The following is a 19,241-nucleotide window of genomic DNA, read 5'->3' as shown; positions in this document are numbered from 1 at the left end:
CCCCCCCAAAAAAAGGAAGATAGGCTAACTTTTGACATCCTTTTGACTGTTAAACTAAGGACTGAAGCTATTTATCAGCTGCTTTGCTTATCTACACTAAAATGCATCCCGCATCATTTCACCTTTTCCTCTATCCCTCTATTCAAATTATTGAAAAGTAAAAGCTAGTTTCATAATTATGCCTTTAGATTGTCCCAGCACAATATGGTCTCCGTGAGATAAGAAATCCCTAAATTCTTCAAATGAAAAAATCTACCAGAAGGGATAGTTAGATTTTATAATTGATAGATAGGCGTAAGTAAGAGGTAGCGTCCTAATTAATGTTTTTGGGTGATTAGAACCCGTTCCGACTTTTTTGGGGGGAAGTTCCAAAATTCTTATCCTCAGGTCATGTAATACAGAAGTTGTCCGACATGAAGCAAACTTGGTTGAAAGCAAGTGTAAGTATCCTAGCTCTGCCTTTTGGGGTTTTTACCTGAGGTACGAACGTCTACTAGAAGTCGTCAGATACCAAGCAGAATTTATGGGTAGTAAATTAGTAAGTAGGATTAAATGTCCTATTTGAGGGTTGTTTTTATTTAAGGGGTGGGTGCTTTTTTAGTATATCATTTGCTAAAACTTCTGTCTGGTCTGAATCAAACGAGGGATTGAAGCAAGAGCTAGTGTCCAACTTGTGCCTTTTCAGGGTGTGGGCCATATTCTACCCCCTGGGAGGAACAGGGAGGTGTGGTGTGGGTTATATTTTATTAATCATGATATCCACGAAAATGGGTCGTACAATTTTGAAAAAATGGCAGAATTTGGGTGTTTAGTCACCTTTGTACCTTTTTAAGTCCTGACTTGATGTGATCTCTGTGGAGGAAGTTGAGGGGGGTCCCAACATTCTTGTCTTCAGGGTATCTACCAGCCAGTGCTCTAGCATTTCAACCACAATGGTTTGGAGTCGCTATAAGTTTTCCAGCAGTGTGTGTGGGGTGTTGTTTTTTTTTGGGGGGGGGGGGTAAACCTGGCGTAACTTCTTTGGGAGGAGGAAGAAAGACGTCCTAAATTCCTGTTATTATGAAATATTTTACCAAGCGTCGTCAGATGTCAACATAACTTAGTAGGAAATAAGAGCTTGTATCCTAATCACACCTCCTGGGAGACCATGCATGTTCCAACCTTTGTGTGGGGTCCCTAAATCATTTCTGTGAATAGAGATACCTTAAGAGGACATTGGATACCAACCAAGCTTGGCGAAAAGTAAGAGCTAGTGCAGGAAGGGTCGGCAACTTTTTTTGGCTGCTGGTCAAAATTAGCCAAAATGTGAATATTTAAGGACGTTTTGGTCAGTGATGTTTTTATTTTAATACAGTTTTTTTATGAAATATATGGCACACTATATTAAACTAAAGTTTAATTTAGTAATGTCTGGTTTCAAGGAAGTCGTTTTCGGACGAATGCAAACATATTAATTTTCAGAACCTCTTCCTGTTCTGGCTTATTAAATAAAAAAGTCATTCCAACTGAAAGTAAGGAGCAACATCAAAACTGAAAAAGAACAGAAATTATTACATACATGATGGCGGTTTTCCCATCCTCAATGCCTCGGTCTTTACGCTAAAGTTTGACTTTTTGTTCCAATTCTTTAAAAACAACTTCTGACACACAAGGGCCCTTTAAATAGAATAATAAGCTTTTTTTTTAAGTTCTAAAAAAAACTTTTGTGTAAAGAGCGAGGTATTGAAGATAGGGCAACTGCCCTCAATGTAATAATTTCTGTTCATTTTAAGTTTCGATTTTGCTCCTTACTTTCAGTTTAAAAAACCTGTTTTTTTATTTAATTTCTGATTGTTTTTGAATAGTGCCGGGAAATCTGACTCCCGTCCATGGAAAATTCCTTCCCCTCATGGAAAATCCCTCCATGGAAAGTTCCTATCACGTAAAATACCCCCTTCCCCACCACCAGTAAAATTCCCCCAGACAATTCCATTCTAGCTGAAAATTCCTGGAAGCGTGCTGATGGAGAAGGGGTTTCCGAATTCACAAACATCTGGGATTTTTGAAAGACTACAACCGTCCAAAAGAATAGTAATGCATATATTATACTTGGCAGGTTTGGACATGCTTCCATACTTTTACCGTAGGAAGGTTGTATACTTGAAAATTGTTTGATAATGTTCTAGATTTCATGTCATTTTCACTTATCTTACCTAAGGCTGATTTTAAAATTTACTGCAATGCCGATAAAAAAAAAGAAGAAATTGAAAAGTGATCTCCATGTTTTCATCTTTTTTTTCTTCTTCTTCTTTTTTTAAAGGAAAAGAAACTGAAAATAGATTTAACAATTAAAATAAATGTATTTTTAACTGAATGAAAATTTAACAATAAACTCATATATTCGGCGCTATTGTAAGTTTCTTACATTTGCATTGTTTTTGTTTTTTTTTTTTTTTTTACTCGTAAAGTGATACACATGCATAATAGATCTTTTTGTATTATACCACTATGTTATACTTTTGCTAGCTTTTCGATTTTGTTAAAGATCCACTATTATGCATGTCTAGGCTAGGGCTCTAGTCAAGGCTTGAAACTGAAGATTGTTGCGTGATTCTTTCAGTGGGAGATAGGTCGAAATTACAAAATGTGAATTTTAAAGCAAAAACTTTTAACGGTTTATAGAGGAGGACGCTCTGGACCAACCTAGGGTCCTAAATTTTCAATAAGTTTTTCCTCCCTCTTCCCCTCATAACTGTTTTCAGATATACTTACTTTGTATTTGGAAGATCTCATTATGTAAAATAATTAACCCCAGGTCAATAGTCATTCAAAGAACTTGAGAGTTTTTAGTTCATCAAATTGCACCGTAGGCTACAACAGAGAACAATTTATAGGTCACGGTGCCCTTCCATATAGAAAAGCCAATAAGCAGAGAAACCACAATTTCTAGGGAGGTGACGTAGGAACTCGTAAAACCTGCAAAAGGATGAAAATTATATAAAAATAAGCTGGCAAGTAGAAGGGATGTAAAAATGTCTGCATTTCATAGGAAAGAGAAGAGGCTAAAAGGAAATTTCTACCCCCCCCCACCTATAAACCTTCTTGGGGACTACAACTAGAAGTTCTCCTCGGAAGGGAGATATCTTAAAAGACAGCATCTTCTGAATTCTATTTTTAGTACTTACGGTATTATTTATCTATTTTTGGTACTTATGTTTACATATTCTTGAATCCAGGGACTTATTCAGGTAAAATTTACAACTATTATTTTATGGCTTTAATATAAAAAGGAATATTAGACTGTAAAATCGAAAGAAAACCACTTAAAAAAGAGGTCAAGTGAGAAGACTTAAAGCATTCCTTTAAAAAAAAAATCGTGTGAATCTTTGTTGATTGTGTATAACTATTGATTATTGATTAGGAAAAGGGGTTAGAATCTGCTGGTAAACACCCTGGCGTAGACCGACCACCCTATCTTTCTGCTGTCAAATCAAAATATCTCTGCCAAGAGAGGTTTTGTAATCACTTTTTAATTGTTCAATTAAACTTTGGTCGTTGACTCAGAGATGACAACTTCAGTTTTGTGGATTTTGTAAAGAGTACGAATACCTAAGGCTTGTGTAGCACAGAAATTACTTCAAGGTGTTATTTGCTATTGATCGTTAATCACTGTTGTTTTCGAGCTGTTAGTTTTCGTGAATATACGTGTATAGGAAGTATGTGGTAATATCAATCCTGTGCAGATGTGAATCCTTGTTCATATTCAAAAATATTAAGTTGGATGTTTATTAACTTCGTGTTATGCGTGCTAGCAATAATGTAATCAAATTTGTGATTTCAAGTTTCTCATTTGGTGAGAACTAAGTATCCCCAAATACAATATCAATTCAAATACAAAATTCTTTATTGTCTACTTTTAAATTGTTTTTGTTTGAAATATAGCTCTTGTCATAAATTTTCAGCGTACATTTTACTCTTACATATGCTAGTTTTTATGAGTAATTTTGTTCCAATCTTTATGAAGTTGTTTTTCATAAGCTCTACAGCTTTTACCAATTGAGTAGCTATGTTATTGGCCCCCTGATCTATAAGACCTTTGAAAGTTTTTTTCTATTACTGTAAAAACCTATCTTATCATTAATTTTTATTTCAAATGTAACTTTTGTCTTATACAATACTGATATAATCTTGGAGTCCAATTTGTATCAAAATTGTTGGCAGAAATTTTACTTTGTTTTTAGCTTTGTCAGGAAAAACCTAATGATTTTCGTTTTTCTAATTTTAAATATTCCTTTTACTCGTTGAAAATTTTTGATTTTATATATGATAGTATATACTGTCATGTTAAATTAAAGAAATTTGTGCCTTAAAACTGGGTTTTTGGATATCCTTAGTCTAATGAAACCGTCTGTCTAGTGTAATTCATGTATGTTTTGTAATTTTAAAGTAATATAATAGTTTAAATAAGATAATCTTTAAAACTAACTGATTTATAGTAAAAATACAATGTTAAACTAATATTTCTAAATGAGGGATAGTTTTACTCGTCAAGTAATAAGACTGATTGATTACTTGACTGCCTTTTTGAGCCTGAAATGTGTATTTCAATAAACCTTCGGTACTGAGTATTTTGGTGAAGTTATCTACTCTAGCCACAGGTATGGTTCTTTTTGTTAATAAGAAGACGTAACTTAAGTGAAAGATTCCTGTGTGGCTGATGTGGCAATCGCCGAGGCAAATTTTAATCAGTCTTCTTTTAGGGAAGTTCATATTAGAAAATATCTTCTCCAGCCAAATGCAATTGAAGTCTTTTCAACAGATGGAAGAAACTATCTATTAGCCTTTCCTCGGCTAATGAGAAATAAAGTTTACCAACGTTTTCTTGCAACAGCCACTGGTATATCTGATAATGCTCAGCAGTCAGTAGCTGGGCAAAAGCGGTCAGCAAGCGTAGAACAGAGTAGTGGGATTCTGTCGAGTTTTATGGGGGAAACATCTGTGACTCAAAGGTGGGTACGTGGCGAAATCAGTAATTTCCAGTATCTGATGTACTTGAACACGCTTGCTGGAAGAAGTTATAATGATCTCATGCAGTATCCTGTTTTCCCGTGGATTTTGGCTGATTATGATAGCCCAGAACTTGATCTTACCGACCCGGCCACTTTCAGAGAGCTAAGCAAACCGATGGGAGCCCAGACGTCTGATAGACTTGAACAATTTAAAAAGAGGTGATTTTTTTATTCGATTGCTTTAAAATACCTTGTTCTTGCTAAAATCTATCTATCGGAAATTAAGATTGATAGTTCCCTTCTTCTTTCGGAGAAGACGAATTAAATTTGTATTTCAGTAATTGATACCCTTTTTGGCGAATTTGTATAATTTATCAACTTTAATATTACCAACAACCTTGTTTAAAGACTATGAATTTTAATTGAGCAAGATTTCTTAGTATAAATTGTTTTCTTGTTTAAATAATGGATTGCAATGTTACCGTGAATATCCGAAATTGGTGAATGTCGACATTCACCGGTGAATGTCCGAAATACTTTGTTTTCTTCTTGGATTTAGTCTGCATTGACAGTCAACTTTTTCAGTTTAATGTAAGGTTTGATGATGACAGGTTCGGTTGGGTTAGATCAGGTTTTGTTAGGTTAGGTTGGGTTAGCTTAGTTTTTTAACCCATTTCTGATATTTATAGCGAAATTTAACCTAACCTAAACTAACTTAATCTAACCTAACTGTAACTTTTACCATCATAGCTTGCATAAGACTGACAAAGCTGACTCGCAAAGCTAATTGAATCCAAGCAGAGAAAAAGGAATTTTGGACATTCATCAGGGAATGCCAACATTAACCAGATAAAAAAAATAGGCATGAGTAGTTAAACGAATTTTGTCATGTCAAAATGCTTTCCAAATGTTTATTCTGTCTTGATAATTCTTGACCGACGCCAAATAATAAAATAAAAATCTTAGAATAAAAATACCATAATTCGCAAATGAGTACTGAAGGACAAAATGTGAACCAGTGGCGGATTCGGGGGGTGGGTGGGCGAGGGGGACACGCGCCCCCTAACAGAGTCTAAAGTAATGTAATTTACTTAATTAACGCAAATTTGCGTGAATTAAACTTGCTCCTACCGCGAGTTTATCGGATCAACCTATTTTGCCCCCCCCCCCCTAAAAAATCCTGGATCCGCCCCTGATGTGAACTGCTACGTTCTGGAAAAAAAAACGTTTCTCCAATATTTCAAATAAAGAAAAGAGAAAATGATATAGAGGAAGTCAATTTGTTTCATTCAAGTAAAATCAACTGATGTAGAAAAAAAAAATTATAAATTAAAGCCATTATTTTGTGGCTTTCTTTGAAATCAATAAGAAATTTTATGAAACGATTTTTTTATTCTTGTATTATTTAAAACAAACTAGACTTAAGGAAATCATATTGTAAAGAAGGAAATCAAGACAATGTGAGATTAAAATAAAAGTGGATTCAACAAAATGATACAATCCAAACTATGATAAAAGCCAGGATATACAATTGAAATCTCCTTTGCTAAATTCAAAACATGAGTAGCCTTATTTAAATTTTATATGGAAAGAAATATAGAAAAATAAACTATGAAATTATTTAACGTGATTTAGTTATTACCTCAGGCTAAGTAATAAGCAGCAAGTTAGGATATCAGTGTTGCCAAGAACTTGGCTCATGAAAGTGTTAAAATTTGCGTCCCAAAATACTTTTGTTATCACTCCAATTTACAAAAAGGTGTTTTTGGTATCATCTCAACTTTTTCTGTGTCAGGCTACGAACTTAAAAGCTTGGAAAAATGTGGAAAATTTTGTCCTGTTTTGATCCTGCCCACCAAGAGGGCTGCAAAAGAACTGAAAGTACTAAGAAACTCCTTATGATTATCAGCAGAAGTATCAATTAAAGAAATATATTGGTGTTAACCAGGATTCTTCTATCCTATTTAAATTCTGCTAGTTATGCAAGTAAAAGCGGTACTTGTATGCCCCTAATATTCAGCGGTACTAATATTCATCATCTAATTAGAAGGTTAAATTTTCCATAATTTTGGGATTTTGTGTTAAAAATATGATGAATAAATAAGGGTTTATTTATAAAATTATGGGAAATCCCAAAATTATGGAAAATCCAAGGCTCTAATTAGATGAGGAATATTAGAGAGGGGCTATATCATATGAGCGACTGTTAAGATATGTTCGCATTATTTTTTAAACCCTTTCATATAAGCATCATGTTTTTCCTTTAGAGAAGCATTTAAAAAAGTAAAAAATTTATGCTCTTGATATGTGCTCATAAATACGACGTCACTCATATGATTTGTTTTTTTTCAAAAATTCAGACTCTAAACGAATTTTATCAAACTGTCGACCTATTTAGATCTTTTTTTTTTTACGCCAAAAAAAATTCAAGGTGCCAAAACTCTAGAAAACGAAATAACGATGGATACATCAAAAGAATTGGCTTTTATGCTGATTCTAAATATTTACAATTCATCAAGTTTAATGTTTTCCATTAAACGGTTAGAATTCAGGATATATCTGAATTTAACCCTTTTAAATCTGTAGTACGTTGTAACCCCATTGGCTGAGAGTACCTCTTTCTCTATATTTCAAGCCGATCAGGCACCCGGAACATATTTCGTGTGCGTGAACTTTTTTGCAAAAATTGCGCCATATTGCTCCCTTAACCCAGAATGGATACCCTGTAAGTTTCAAGCCGATTAAAATGATAAAATTGCTTTAGCTCTTCGGATTGGTCTTTTCACGTTTGATGATCCATGTTGTTGCATGTCTACCAACCGGATGTTTCTTTGCGCTTCATCATCGGTCATCCTTGCCTCAGAAATTTTTTTCCATGTTCTTTGCTTTAGCTATCCGGATTGTTCTTGCCATATTTGATGGTCCAGGTTGTTCATTTTTAGCAGTTGTGAATTTGAGTTTTTTGGGTCATTCCATGGTCTTGTCACGTTTGATTATCCATGTGGTTGAACAAAATTTCTTTTTGCTAAAAAGACATCATTTTCAACAATTGTAAATTTGCGTATAGCTTTTAATCTAGAAGTTTTAAAAGCACCATCAATTGAAAACATGCAATTTCTTCATGTAATACTCATTCTAGTTTTAATTTAAAGGGGAAGTGTCAAAATAATAATTGGGGTTTATATATATATATATATATATATATATATATATATATATATATATATATATATATATATATATATATATATATATATATATATATATATATGTATCGGTGATTTTAATAAAAATAATTTACTATTGTTATTTGTTGCTTTGATTCGTTGCGACTCTCGATTTTGGGTGTCTTCTAACCGAATATTTCTTCGTCATTCATTTTCATTTGTGATTCGTCGTGACGCTCGTTCTTGCATGTCTTCTAACCACATGTTTCTTTGTGCTTCATTTTCGTTCGTCGTTACCTTAAACATGTTTTCAGTTCCTTTGCTTTAGCTGTTCGGATTGGTATTGTGACGGTTGATGGTCCAGGTAGTTTATTTTCAGCAATTGTGAATTTTCGTTTTTTTGGTCGTCCTCGTGACGTCATTTATATGATTTTTTTTTTCAAAATTAAGGCTCTTGACGAATTTTCTCAAACTCGTGAATTATCTGGATCGTTTTTTTTTTTCAGGCCAGAAAATATAAGAGTGCTAATTTTCAAAAAAAAAAAAAAGATGCAGCCGTTTTCAAGAAAAATAGATACATAAATAAATGCATACACAATTGCTCGCTTAGAGAGCGGAATAAATGTCTTATTATACTTCCTTCTTTAAAATTCTTCTGCGTCATTTTTCCATATTTGTCACTCTGTTTCTATGGCTGTTTCTTGTCCCAATTTACAATGCTTATTTCTATGGAATTTGTCCTTAAAAAAACGACGGACGCTACAGAGGAACAAGGCAGCAACTGGAAATCAAAACTGGTCTTGATTGATCTTGAAAAATGCTAGTGAAATTAATGCACTAGATTAGGTTTTCAGTTCGAGGCCACAACTAGTGATAAGGAGAGAGTTAAAGAGAGATGGGCAGAACATTTTGAGAACGTGCTAAACCGGTATAGAGTTACAGGAAAAGATTTAGAGGGAAATGTAAAAGTTTGTTGCACCTTGAATGGGAAGGAAGAACTATTTTGTGAGGAAAAGTTACTGACAGTACTAAAAGGATATAAAAAATAATAAGGCCCATGGGCTGATAGTGTGGTTAATGAGTTTTTTAAATATGGTGGCTATGAAGTTAGAAATAAGCTACTGAATATTATGAATATGATTTTGAAAAAGGGAAGTACCTAGCGGTTTCATGAAAACACTCATTTAACCCCTGTATAAGAGAAGGGATAAGAGTGAGTGTGGTAATTATAGAGGCATTAGCCTGGTTTCTGTAAGTAGTAAATCACTTAGTATGATGATAATTAACTTATTAGACTTAGAAATGCTTTAAACAAAGTTTTAAGAGAAGAACACTACAGTTTTAGGAAAGGTAGAGGATGTTTCGACCAAATTTCCACTCTTAGATTAATATGAGAATTTCCTGAGTCATCAAACACCTTTAGTCCTCAGTTTTATAGATTTTGAGCAAGCGTTTGATTCAGCTAATAGAAGAGCTTTAGCAAAGGTCTTATCCTTGTAGGTATACCAGACAAACACATTAAAAGGATTAGTGCTATGTACGAGAAGAACACTGCTGGGGTTAAATCAGGAAAAGATGTTAGTAGCTGGTTTCGTATTAAATCAGGAATGAAGCAGGGTTCTGTTCTATCCCCATTTATTTGGATCATTTTGATGGACTTTGTCTTAAGCAGCACAGGAAAAGCATGGGAGAACAAGGAATCAAATGGGGATGAAACACTTTCCTAGACTTAGATTATGCTGATGATTTAAGCATGCTAGATGAAAGAGTGAGCAAAAGGAATGAACTTTTAGAGGTTTTGCGAGTTCAGTGTGCTAGAATAGGTTTGAAAATTGATGTTAAGAACTCTAGGTCTCTAAGGCTAGGAATAAGTGAAGATGAAAATGTGTTAACAGCCGTTACGGTTGGTAACGAAAAGATCGATCAAGTCGACAGCTTCACTTACCTTGGCAGTATTATTAGTAAAACAGTGGGTGCCGTGTAGATGTTAAAAGTAGGATAGCCAAGGGTCAGGGTGTTTTTTCACGGTTGAAAAAAGTTTGGAATAATAGGAAGATAAGCCTGCGAACCAAGATTAGAATATTAGAAGCTATAGTGATGAAAGTGGCCAAGTATGGTTCTGAAGCATTGGTGCTCCGGAAAACGGAGGAAGATTCGCTAGATGTTTTGTTCACTTAAAAACATAATGCAGGAGAGCAAGCTAAGCGAAAGGAAAACCGAGAAAAGTAGTAAAGCCGAGCAACTGAAGTATCTATTGAAAGAAAACAGCATTACAGCAAAAACAAAGATTGCATCCTAGAATATGAGGAATAAATACTTAAGATGAGTGAAAGTTTTCATAGTGTTCTTGAAAACAATCGTCGTAGTAAGAGGCCCTCAATGGCAAGTGGGATAGTTTCTGGGTTTTGGGTACCCGACTGACTGACCGTATTTTAAACAGTAGCCTGTATGAAAAGTGTGGTCCAATCCCACTTTCTAGGGCTATAATGAGGAAAAGTTTGAGATGGCTAGGGCAGTTCTGCGAATGAAGAATGACAGATTGCCAAAGATTGTCCTTTTAGACTAACCGTCTAGGGCTAAACGGAAAGCAGGTTGTCCACTGTTGGGGTGGGAGGATGTCGTAAAGAAAGATTTAAAAGGAAATGGGAACTTCGTGGGAGGACGTAAAGAGGGAGGCTTTGAATTGATCGAGATGGATGTGGAGCGTGCGTAGCTGTGTAGGGCTCAGACGGCTTGGTGCTGCGGTGAGTTGTTAGTAGTAGTAGTAGTAGTTCAGTGTGCTAGAATCGATTGAAAACTAATGCGAAGCAAGAAAATTTACGTGGACACAGGAATGTGCCTATTCCTGCCGTTTTTAGCAGCAAGCCAAAATATATAAACCAAAAAGGACCGAAATGCCACCGTGCACAATTTCGGATTTAGCAAATTGGCTTGGAGATATTGGGAAGCTATACATATTACCTAATAGTTATATATTTTATCACAGAAAACTGCCGATCTTAGCCATTTTACGATGTGAATTTTGGTTTCAGCTAAAGTCAGTAACTTGGAATTAGTAAATAGATCCCTTACTGAGATTCCGATACTAACCCATTGATCAAAGTCGAATTGTTATTTTCAATTTCGGCATCAAAATCATCATTGGATGTATATTTTTTATACCTTAAACAACAGTTAAGATGCTGTCCTTATATGGTGTAGGATTTGAGTTCGACCTGTACTGTGGCAATGATCAACAGCATGTGGTGGAGAATCAGGTTGTTTGTTAACGTCCTAACTTTAGCCTCGGCTAGCATTTTGTCATTTTGAAATACAGATCACCTTTTTTTTTTTTTTTTTTTTTTTTTTTTTTTTTTTTTTTTTTACAGAAACATGGTAAGCATTAATGAACTCACTCATGTTGACATCCTAAATCTAATCATCATTACTATCATTTTGAAGAGTGATAATCAAAGAGTCTGAGGATGGAACTCCTTCAGAAGTTTCCTCAAATATTCTTTGATCACTATTTCTTATGCGTCATGTCTTCTCAACTGCTGAAACACGGAACATTATCATAAATTATCCCACTTGCCATTGAGGGCCTCTTACTACGACGATTGTTTTCTAGAACACTATGAAAACTTTCACTCATCTTAAGTACTTATTCCTCATATTCTAGGATGGATTCTTTGTTTTTGCTGTAATGCTGTTTTCTTTCAATAGATACTTCAGCTGCTCGGCTTTACTACTTTTCTCGGTTTTCTTTTCGCTTAGCTTGCTCTCCTGATGTCATTAGGCCCGTTTTTTAGCACTAAGATCTTACATCTAAGATCTTACAGCTCACTGATGTTAGCAAAAAGTGTGAAGACCGCCACTGTTTTGCCATATAGAACAATGATGAGAGAACTTTGATGATCTACTCATCATTGTTCTCAGACCGCTGATCAGAGCAGAATGATGAAAGACGTTTGCACAAAAACGACCAAAGATTTAAGATCTTTGTTCAAAGATTTCACTTTTAAGCGTTTTCTGACAAAAGATGTAAGATCTTAAGCACATTTATAAGTGAAAAAACGGCCCTATTATGTTTATAAGTGTTTTCACGAATTACCAACTTTAACTATTCAGGCGACTTTACCTGTCAGCCTTTATATATGTACAAACGTCATTGCAACTGACATCAATATGTAGTTTTACTATAACGTTGTTTATGATTGTTACCTACGATTATGACATCATTCATCATCTTGTATATGAAGTTTTTGTTTTTGTAATTTTAACATTGTGTTTTGCTACTTACAAAATTACATAAGTATAGTAATTTTATTTGTAATAGGCCCTGAAGCAGCTCTCTGTGATTTTCCAGTGTCCCGCCAGAACTGTAGAAAAAACAAACAAAAAAAACACCAGTGCTACCAATAAAAAAAAGTGATTTCCTAAGAACTGTAGAATAAAGTTGTTCAAGCTAGGGGACTGTAAGTTTTCTGTATGGCGATTCCAGTGGTGTACTTTTTGTTTTGATCTGACACCATTTTCTAGTGTGTTTCAGGCTATTTCTCAAAATTCACATGCTATTAATATTAATTGAGATTATAGTTATAATTTCTGAATCAGCCGCAAAAGGTAATTTTTTCTCACTAGCCAGTTTTCTTTAACACTTTTTTCTTTTACACTTTTTTTTTTTTTTTTTTTTTTTTTTTTTTTTTTTTTTTTTGGTTACTATGCCACGTGGTTTGTTCTTTACGAGGTTACAGCTACAGCTGCAACCATGATGTCTTCTCTTTTTCTTGTTCATTTCCTCTTGTTTATTTAGGTTTCGAGAGTGGGAAGATCCTCATTTAGACACGCCTCCATATCACTATGGCACTCACTACAGCTCTGCGATGATTGTCTGCTCGTATTTAATCAGATTAGAACCATTCACACAGCACTTTTTAAACCTACAGGTAAGTCGCCAACACAGTTTCACCTGTTATAATTTAATTTTCTGAAAACTAAGAGGTTTCATCAGAATTTCTTCCAATGGGATTGGGGTTAATGTTAGTATGTAATCGTTGTTTGCCTTTAAATAAGAAATTACAAAACCAATCCTGTGTAGTTTAAGGTTTGAAAAGTTAGCGATAGCATACATAATTGCATATTGCACACCTCACAGTGACTGTCAGAGTGTTATGAGGCTATTGTCACCAAATTATTTTTCCTTCATCTTCTTGTTTTTAGGACAAGTTGTCAAATATCTTCCTTTTTGGAAAAGGAGAAATGGTTTGTATTCAATGGAGTTTTAAACATAGCCATACCCAAAGGTAGTTATACTAAATATTTGAATATTCAGTTTACATTAGCCCTTGATGTTATTTGCTGCAACTTAGAAAAAAAAACGAACCGAAAGACGCGGAGTCAGTCAAATATAGCATCATACCCCAGAAAAGCAACTTTTCAAAAGATACGTGTGTTACATCATTTGTTGCAAAAGAAAAACATATGTATAATATTATATTTTGCTATTACAATCAACAACTCAACGCGTTTCTTTGATGTTTCAGTGCCCCATTAGTGGCGAAGAGAAAAAAAAGACATCACCGCTTCCCATGTAGAAAGGGATTTTACTTGTTGCTCAAGATGGGGGACTATAATTCCCCTATATTGTGTTTTCAGCTATTGTGATTCCATTGGTGCAACGGCTATTTTCTAAGTTCCCCGTAAATTTGTCTCGCAATGAAATTCCAATAAGATTATCCGAAATAACAGTTTCCGTTCCTGAATCAGTTTTAAATGAAGATTTTTCTTATTTGACGTTTTTTTTCAGAACGCGTTTTTAAGTTTTGGTTACTATGGCCTAGTGTTATTTCTTTTTTAAGTTGAATCGTACGCTGCAATAATGATAAGGCTTTGTCTCTAGCTATGATTAAAGTCATCTGTGAGAGCAAGACGGGTAGTCCGCATAGTGTAAGAGATATAATGCATGATGGAACCTCTGCGAGGAGATACGAGGAAACCTCTTAGAATTTAGCTATTTAGAGCTTTCTGGAACTGTTACGCATATTTAAATATGTCATTGAGGACCAGAGTAATATGTCTAAAAGCGTGAATCTAGGGTAATAACGCAATTTTATAATTTTACAACCTCCATATTACGAATGAGAAAAGGCGAGCATTTTATCATTTTTGGAGTGCTTTTAAGAGGTCTATGCCGAGGAATAAATTAACGTAAGCAGATAGATTTTATCACATAAGTTTGTTTTGCACAATCAACGCTGCCAGGTTAGGCTAGTTTCTGCCCTTCATTGAGTTCCCCAAAAATTAACTTGGCTAATCAAGCATATAAAAATAAGCGCGATTTAGTAAAAATTTGGTAAAAAGCAAAATTACTAAAATTGGTGGTCGGCGTTTACCCCCTCCCCCTCCCCTCCGCGGAAAATATCTCTGTGGAAAAAACTCCCCTGTGGAAAATAAGGCTTTCCAAATTTGAGAATTTTATTAGAGTTTTGTTTTTTATTTTCCGTAGGGACAAGGAATTTTGGTACTTATGCATTATACACCATTTGCTCAAGTTTACGCTGTGTAAAACTCGAGAGAAAATTAGTGTATTCGTTAGTTTCTTTCAGCTTAACGCGAGACAAGACAAAGACAAATGACACAATAGATAGGAAATATATAATTTGGGCTATATATTTGCAAATAACGGGGGGAGGGTAAACTATTTGGACAGTTTGAAGTCAGAAAACAATTCTTACTTAACAATATGCAGAATAGTTGTACCTAACAGATTTTGCATGCAGACCCACTATACTTTATCCCCCCCCCCTCCCCCCTAATGTGCAAATATATAGCCCAAATTTGTTTGTAAGTAACGAAGCCACTAACAAAAAAACTGGTTTGTTCGCAGTAAAGTGCAAATTATGTTCTGGTCTTGAGGAGGTGTGGGGGTTGTCAGCCCTACTCATGTTAATTTTGCTTGTTGTTAGAGTTCGAATCGGTTACTTATTGTAATTTCTAATCGTTTTGGGTTTAATTCATTTATTGATGGTGATTTGTGGTAATTTTATGCTTGGAAAATTATTTGAATTTGTTTCTACTCATTTTTGGCTTAAGGAGGCTCTTTACTATTCTTTGACAAACTTGTTTTGTAGAAAAAGTTTTTAAATTAATTTTTGTTCATTTTTTATTGACATAGTTGTTTTCATAGAAACAAAATTTATATCTTTTTTTTATTAGACTCCATAGTTTTTACTTTGAAGATTATTTGACTTTATTTCTGCTCATTTTTGGTTTAATGAGGCTCTTTACTTTTCTTTAAAATACTTGTTACGTATGTTTCCCATTAACAAATACTATCTGTAAGTAATTAAATAAAACAAGTTTTTCAACTGAAAGTAAGGAGCAACCTCCAGCCTCAAAACGAACAGGAATTATTATGAATATGAAAGGAGTTGCCTCATTCTCAAGACCTCGCTCTTTACGCTAAAGTTTTTTTTTAGAATTTTAGAACAAATGAAAAAACTTCCATATGAAGTTCTGCAATTTTTGACAGTAGCGGCCGCCAAATTAAAAAAAAAAATGAAGAAGGAAATAAATGTAGGCAAACAATCATCAAAATTAAGCTAAAGCATATGGCACTAAAAAGTTTAAGAAGGTTGAACTTTCCTTTGGAAGGATAGTTGGCTTTGGGAACCAACAAATTCTTATTGTTTGAGTTTTTACGGACGAAAGTGTCAAATTCTACGAGTTTGTTTTTCTTATCTTCCAAATGTAAAACTACCACACATCACCATTAATAAATAAATGAAACTAAAAACTAACAGAACTACAATAGATGACCTAGTCAAACTCAAAATGAACAAAAATTAAAAGGAGTATGGGTGACAACACCCATATCTTCTCAAAACCAGATCATATATACATATTCTGATATCTATTCCTTTTAGTCTTAATACTCCTTTATTTGTTAAAATAAAAAAAAGTGAAAACATTTAAAATGCATATTGTTTTCATTAAAGGGCAAGTTATGTTCTGGTCTTTAGAAGTCAGCCCTACTCACGTTAATTGTTGCTCGATTTGGGTTTAATTCATTTATTGAAGGTGATTTGTGTTGGTTTTACGCTTGGAATATTATTTGAATTTATTTCTACTCATTTTTGGCTTAACGAAGCTCTTTACTATTCTTTGACAAACTTGTTTTGTGGAATAAGCTTTTTATAAAAATTTCCGTTCATTTTTTATCAACATAGTCTTTTCCATAGAAAAAAATGTTTTATATCTTTTTTATTTTTTTTTCTATTAGAGTCCATAGTTTTTACTTTGAAGATTATTTGATTTTATCTCTGCTCATTTTTGGTTTAATCAGGCTCTTTACTTTTCTTAAAAAACTTACGTTTTCAATAAATACTATCTGTAAGTAATTAAATAAAAAAACAAGTTTTTAACTGAAAGTAAGGAGCAACATCAAACCTTAAAACGAACTGAAATTATTACGTATGTGAAAAGGATTGCCTCCTCCTCAAGACCTCGCTCTTTACGTTAAAGTTTTTTTTATAGAATTTTAAAACAAAGCTTATTATTCTAATCGGACATTTCAGGAATTAAAGAACGGAATCGTTTTTAAAGAATTAGGACAAAAAGTCAAAACTTTAGCGTAAAGAGCAAGGTCTCGTGGAAGCGGAAACTCCTTTCATATACGTAATAATTTCTGTTTTCGTTTTAAGTATTTATGTTGCTTCTTACTTTCAGTTGAAAAAAAACTTTTTTTTTTATATTTAATTTCTGATCGTTTTTAAATAATGATATTATGAAATCCGGCTCTCTCTCCATGAAAAATTCCAGTACTTGTGTATTATACTCAACTCACTCAAGTTTGCGATGCGTAAAACTCGAGAACAAACCGGTTTCTTCGTTAGTTTCTTCGTTACTTTAGAAAAAAGTTTGGGCTATATGTTTGCACATAAGGGAGGTAAAGTAAAGCGGGTCTGCATGCAAAATGTGTTAGGTACAAATATCGTACATACTATAAAGTCAGATTTGTTTTCTGACTTCAAACTGTCCAAATACTTTGCCTCCCCCCCCCCTTATGTGCAAATATATAGCCCAAATTATATATTTTCCATCTATTCTGTCCCTTGTCTTTTGCTAAACTGAAAGAAACTAACGAAGAAACCGGTCTGTTCCCGAGTTTTACACAGCGTAAACTTGAGTGAGTGGCAAACAATACACAAGTACCAAAATTTCTTTCCCCCTACGGAAAAAACTTAAATAAAATTCTCAAATTTGGAAAGCCTTATTTTCCGCGGGGGGTATTTTTCCCGAGGGTTATTATCCGCAGGGAGGTAAACGCCTAGAACCTAATAAATTAGCCTAGTAGAATTAGCCAAACTGGTTGCGCTCAGTCTTGCATAACCTAAAGAAACCTGGCAACCGTGTAGACGAGGAGTATTTTTTATGAGAATTATTTTATATTATTTTTATTTCTTGCTAGCTTTTTTTGCACGGGGAAGTCTTTTTCAGCCAAGTATCTCGTGAAGCTTAAAGATTTGTTTAAGAGGCATAAAACATGATGGAACCTGTGTGATAAAATTCCTGAAACTTGATTGAATTTGACCACATTCGAAGACTGTTACGGTATACTAAAAATTGTTTTCAGGGGTGTAGGTGTCTCTTGCAAATCCTCAGGTAAATGGCGCTGCAGGTGATTTTAATGCAAAGGTAATATTGATAGTGCTCCACATAAAGGCTGAAGTGCCGAATTTGGAATTTCAGACAATGTCATTTTGTATGCTTCCAAATAATTATTTAAAGTCCATACCCTTGAAAGATTTTGTTGTTAGTTTTTTACTTACCCATTGTGTTTTTGAATCAGAGATGCACAAGTTCTCTGTACAAGTTTTTGGTATGACATTTTTCCGCAGTTCGGTGGAGCTCTGATTCAGCTTTATCCATCTACAAAATTGTACTTCTGGAATTGGCTTTGCATTTTATTTTCAGTTTCTAGATTACAAAACACGTTGAAAAGGTATAAAAAATAGTGAAAAACGAAAGATTTCGCTATTTTCTGAGCAAGTTAACATCCTTCCATTAGAAAACGTCTAAGTAAAATCATAATATTGGCTCGCTGAATGAATAGATCTGAAGCTAATCAATACAAACATACAAGTATCTTTTCCTTCCGGTGCAAGTTACAACTGTAGAATTATCGTATGTTCTGCAAGGAACATAAAACTTAGGTGAGCTGTCATGAGAAAAATGAGGTCTTTTAGGTAGTTTCCTTGTCGGAACTTCTGACCACTATATGTGTTTTCTTTAATATATTGTCGTAATACTAACCCCAGCTTATCTGTCATAAAGAAAATGTAAAAGAACCTATCTAATGAAATATAATCCTACATAATCTTGAATCTGTTATTTTTGGACAGGCTAATAATTTGTTTCTATATTGCGATGTCGATCTTTCCCGCAATATAAAAATTGCTCACTTCTAAAATGAGGTGAACATTGCTCCTTTAACTAATTTAATAAAGATGAGTTTTAAGTTAATCCAATGATATGACAATGTTGTTTCCATAAATCTACTGTTTCGCACATCGAAGTGCGATTATAAACAAGACCACTTGTTTAATTCTAGGGTGGCCATTTCGACCTTGCTGACAGAATGTTCCATAGTGTTCGTGAGGCATGGTATTCAGCAGCGAAGCATAATATGGCTGACGTAAAAGAGTTGATTCCAGAATTTTTTTACCTCCCTGATTTCCTTGTAAACACAAATCATTTTGACCTTGGAACCAAGCAGAGTGGAGTTCAAGTTGATGCTGTTGAGCTACCTCCCTGGGCAAAAAATGATCCTCGAGAATTCATCCGAGTACACAGAGAGGTAAATTTTCATAAACATTTGCCAGGAATACCATAATGTCAAAACCTAGATTTACGTTGATTGACTGGATGAAGTGTTGCAGCAACCTTTGATTGGCTCTGATGGCAAAAGTTTTGTGGGATGATACTTTATTTTTGTTTCTCCACCACTGATTAAACGCTGTAGCTGTCAACCACTCACAACTTTTAAAATAGTATGTTTGAAGGAAAATTTATTTTTTCAACAAAAATGATCACACGTACGTTA

General features: G+C 34.2%; 1 protein-coding gene across 1 annotated transcript in view; it reads left to right on the top strand.

Annotated features, from left to right (window-relative positions):
• Positions 1–19,241, top strand: part of bchs (WD repeat and FYVE domain containing 3 bchs) — a 196,171-nt gene that overhangs the window by 163,500 nt on the left and 13,430 nt on the right. The window contains exons 37-39 of the mRNA XM_089089485.1: positions 4,740–5,207; positions 12,951–13,083; positions 18,750–18,995. Coding sequence (XP_088945611.1) covers positions 4,740–5,207; positions 12,951–13,083; positions 18,750–18,995 — 847 coding nt within the window. The remainder of the gene's footprint in view (positions 1–4,739; positions 5,208–12,950; positions 13,084–18,749; positions 18,996–19,241) is intronic.

Source organism: Artemia sp. Qi Xiang Cuo, chromosome 5 (genome assembly GCF_049724085.1).
Source record: "Artemia sp. Qi Xiang Cuo chromosome 5, ASM4972408v1, whole genome shotgun sequence".
NCBI classification, from domain to species: domain Eukaryota; kingdom Metazoa; phylum Arthropoda; class Branchiopoda; order Anostraca; family Artemiidae; genus Artemia; species Artemia sp. Qi Xiang Cuo.
The sequence above is the reverse complement of the archived record's forward strand: the minus strand, read 5'-3'. Positions and strand labels throughout refer to the sequence as shown.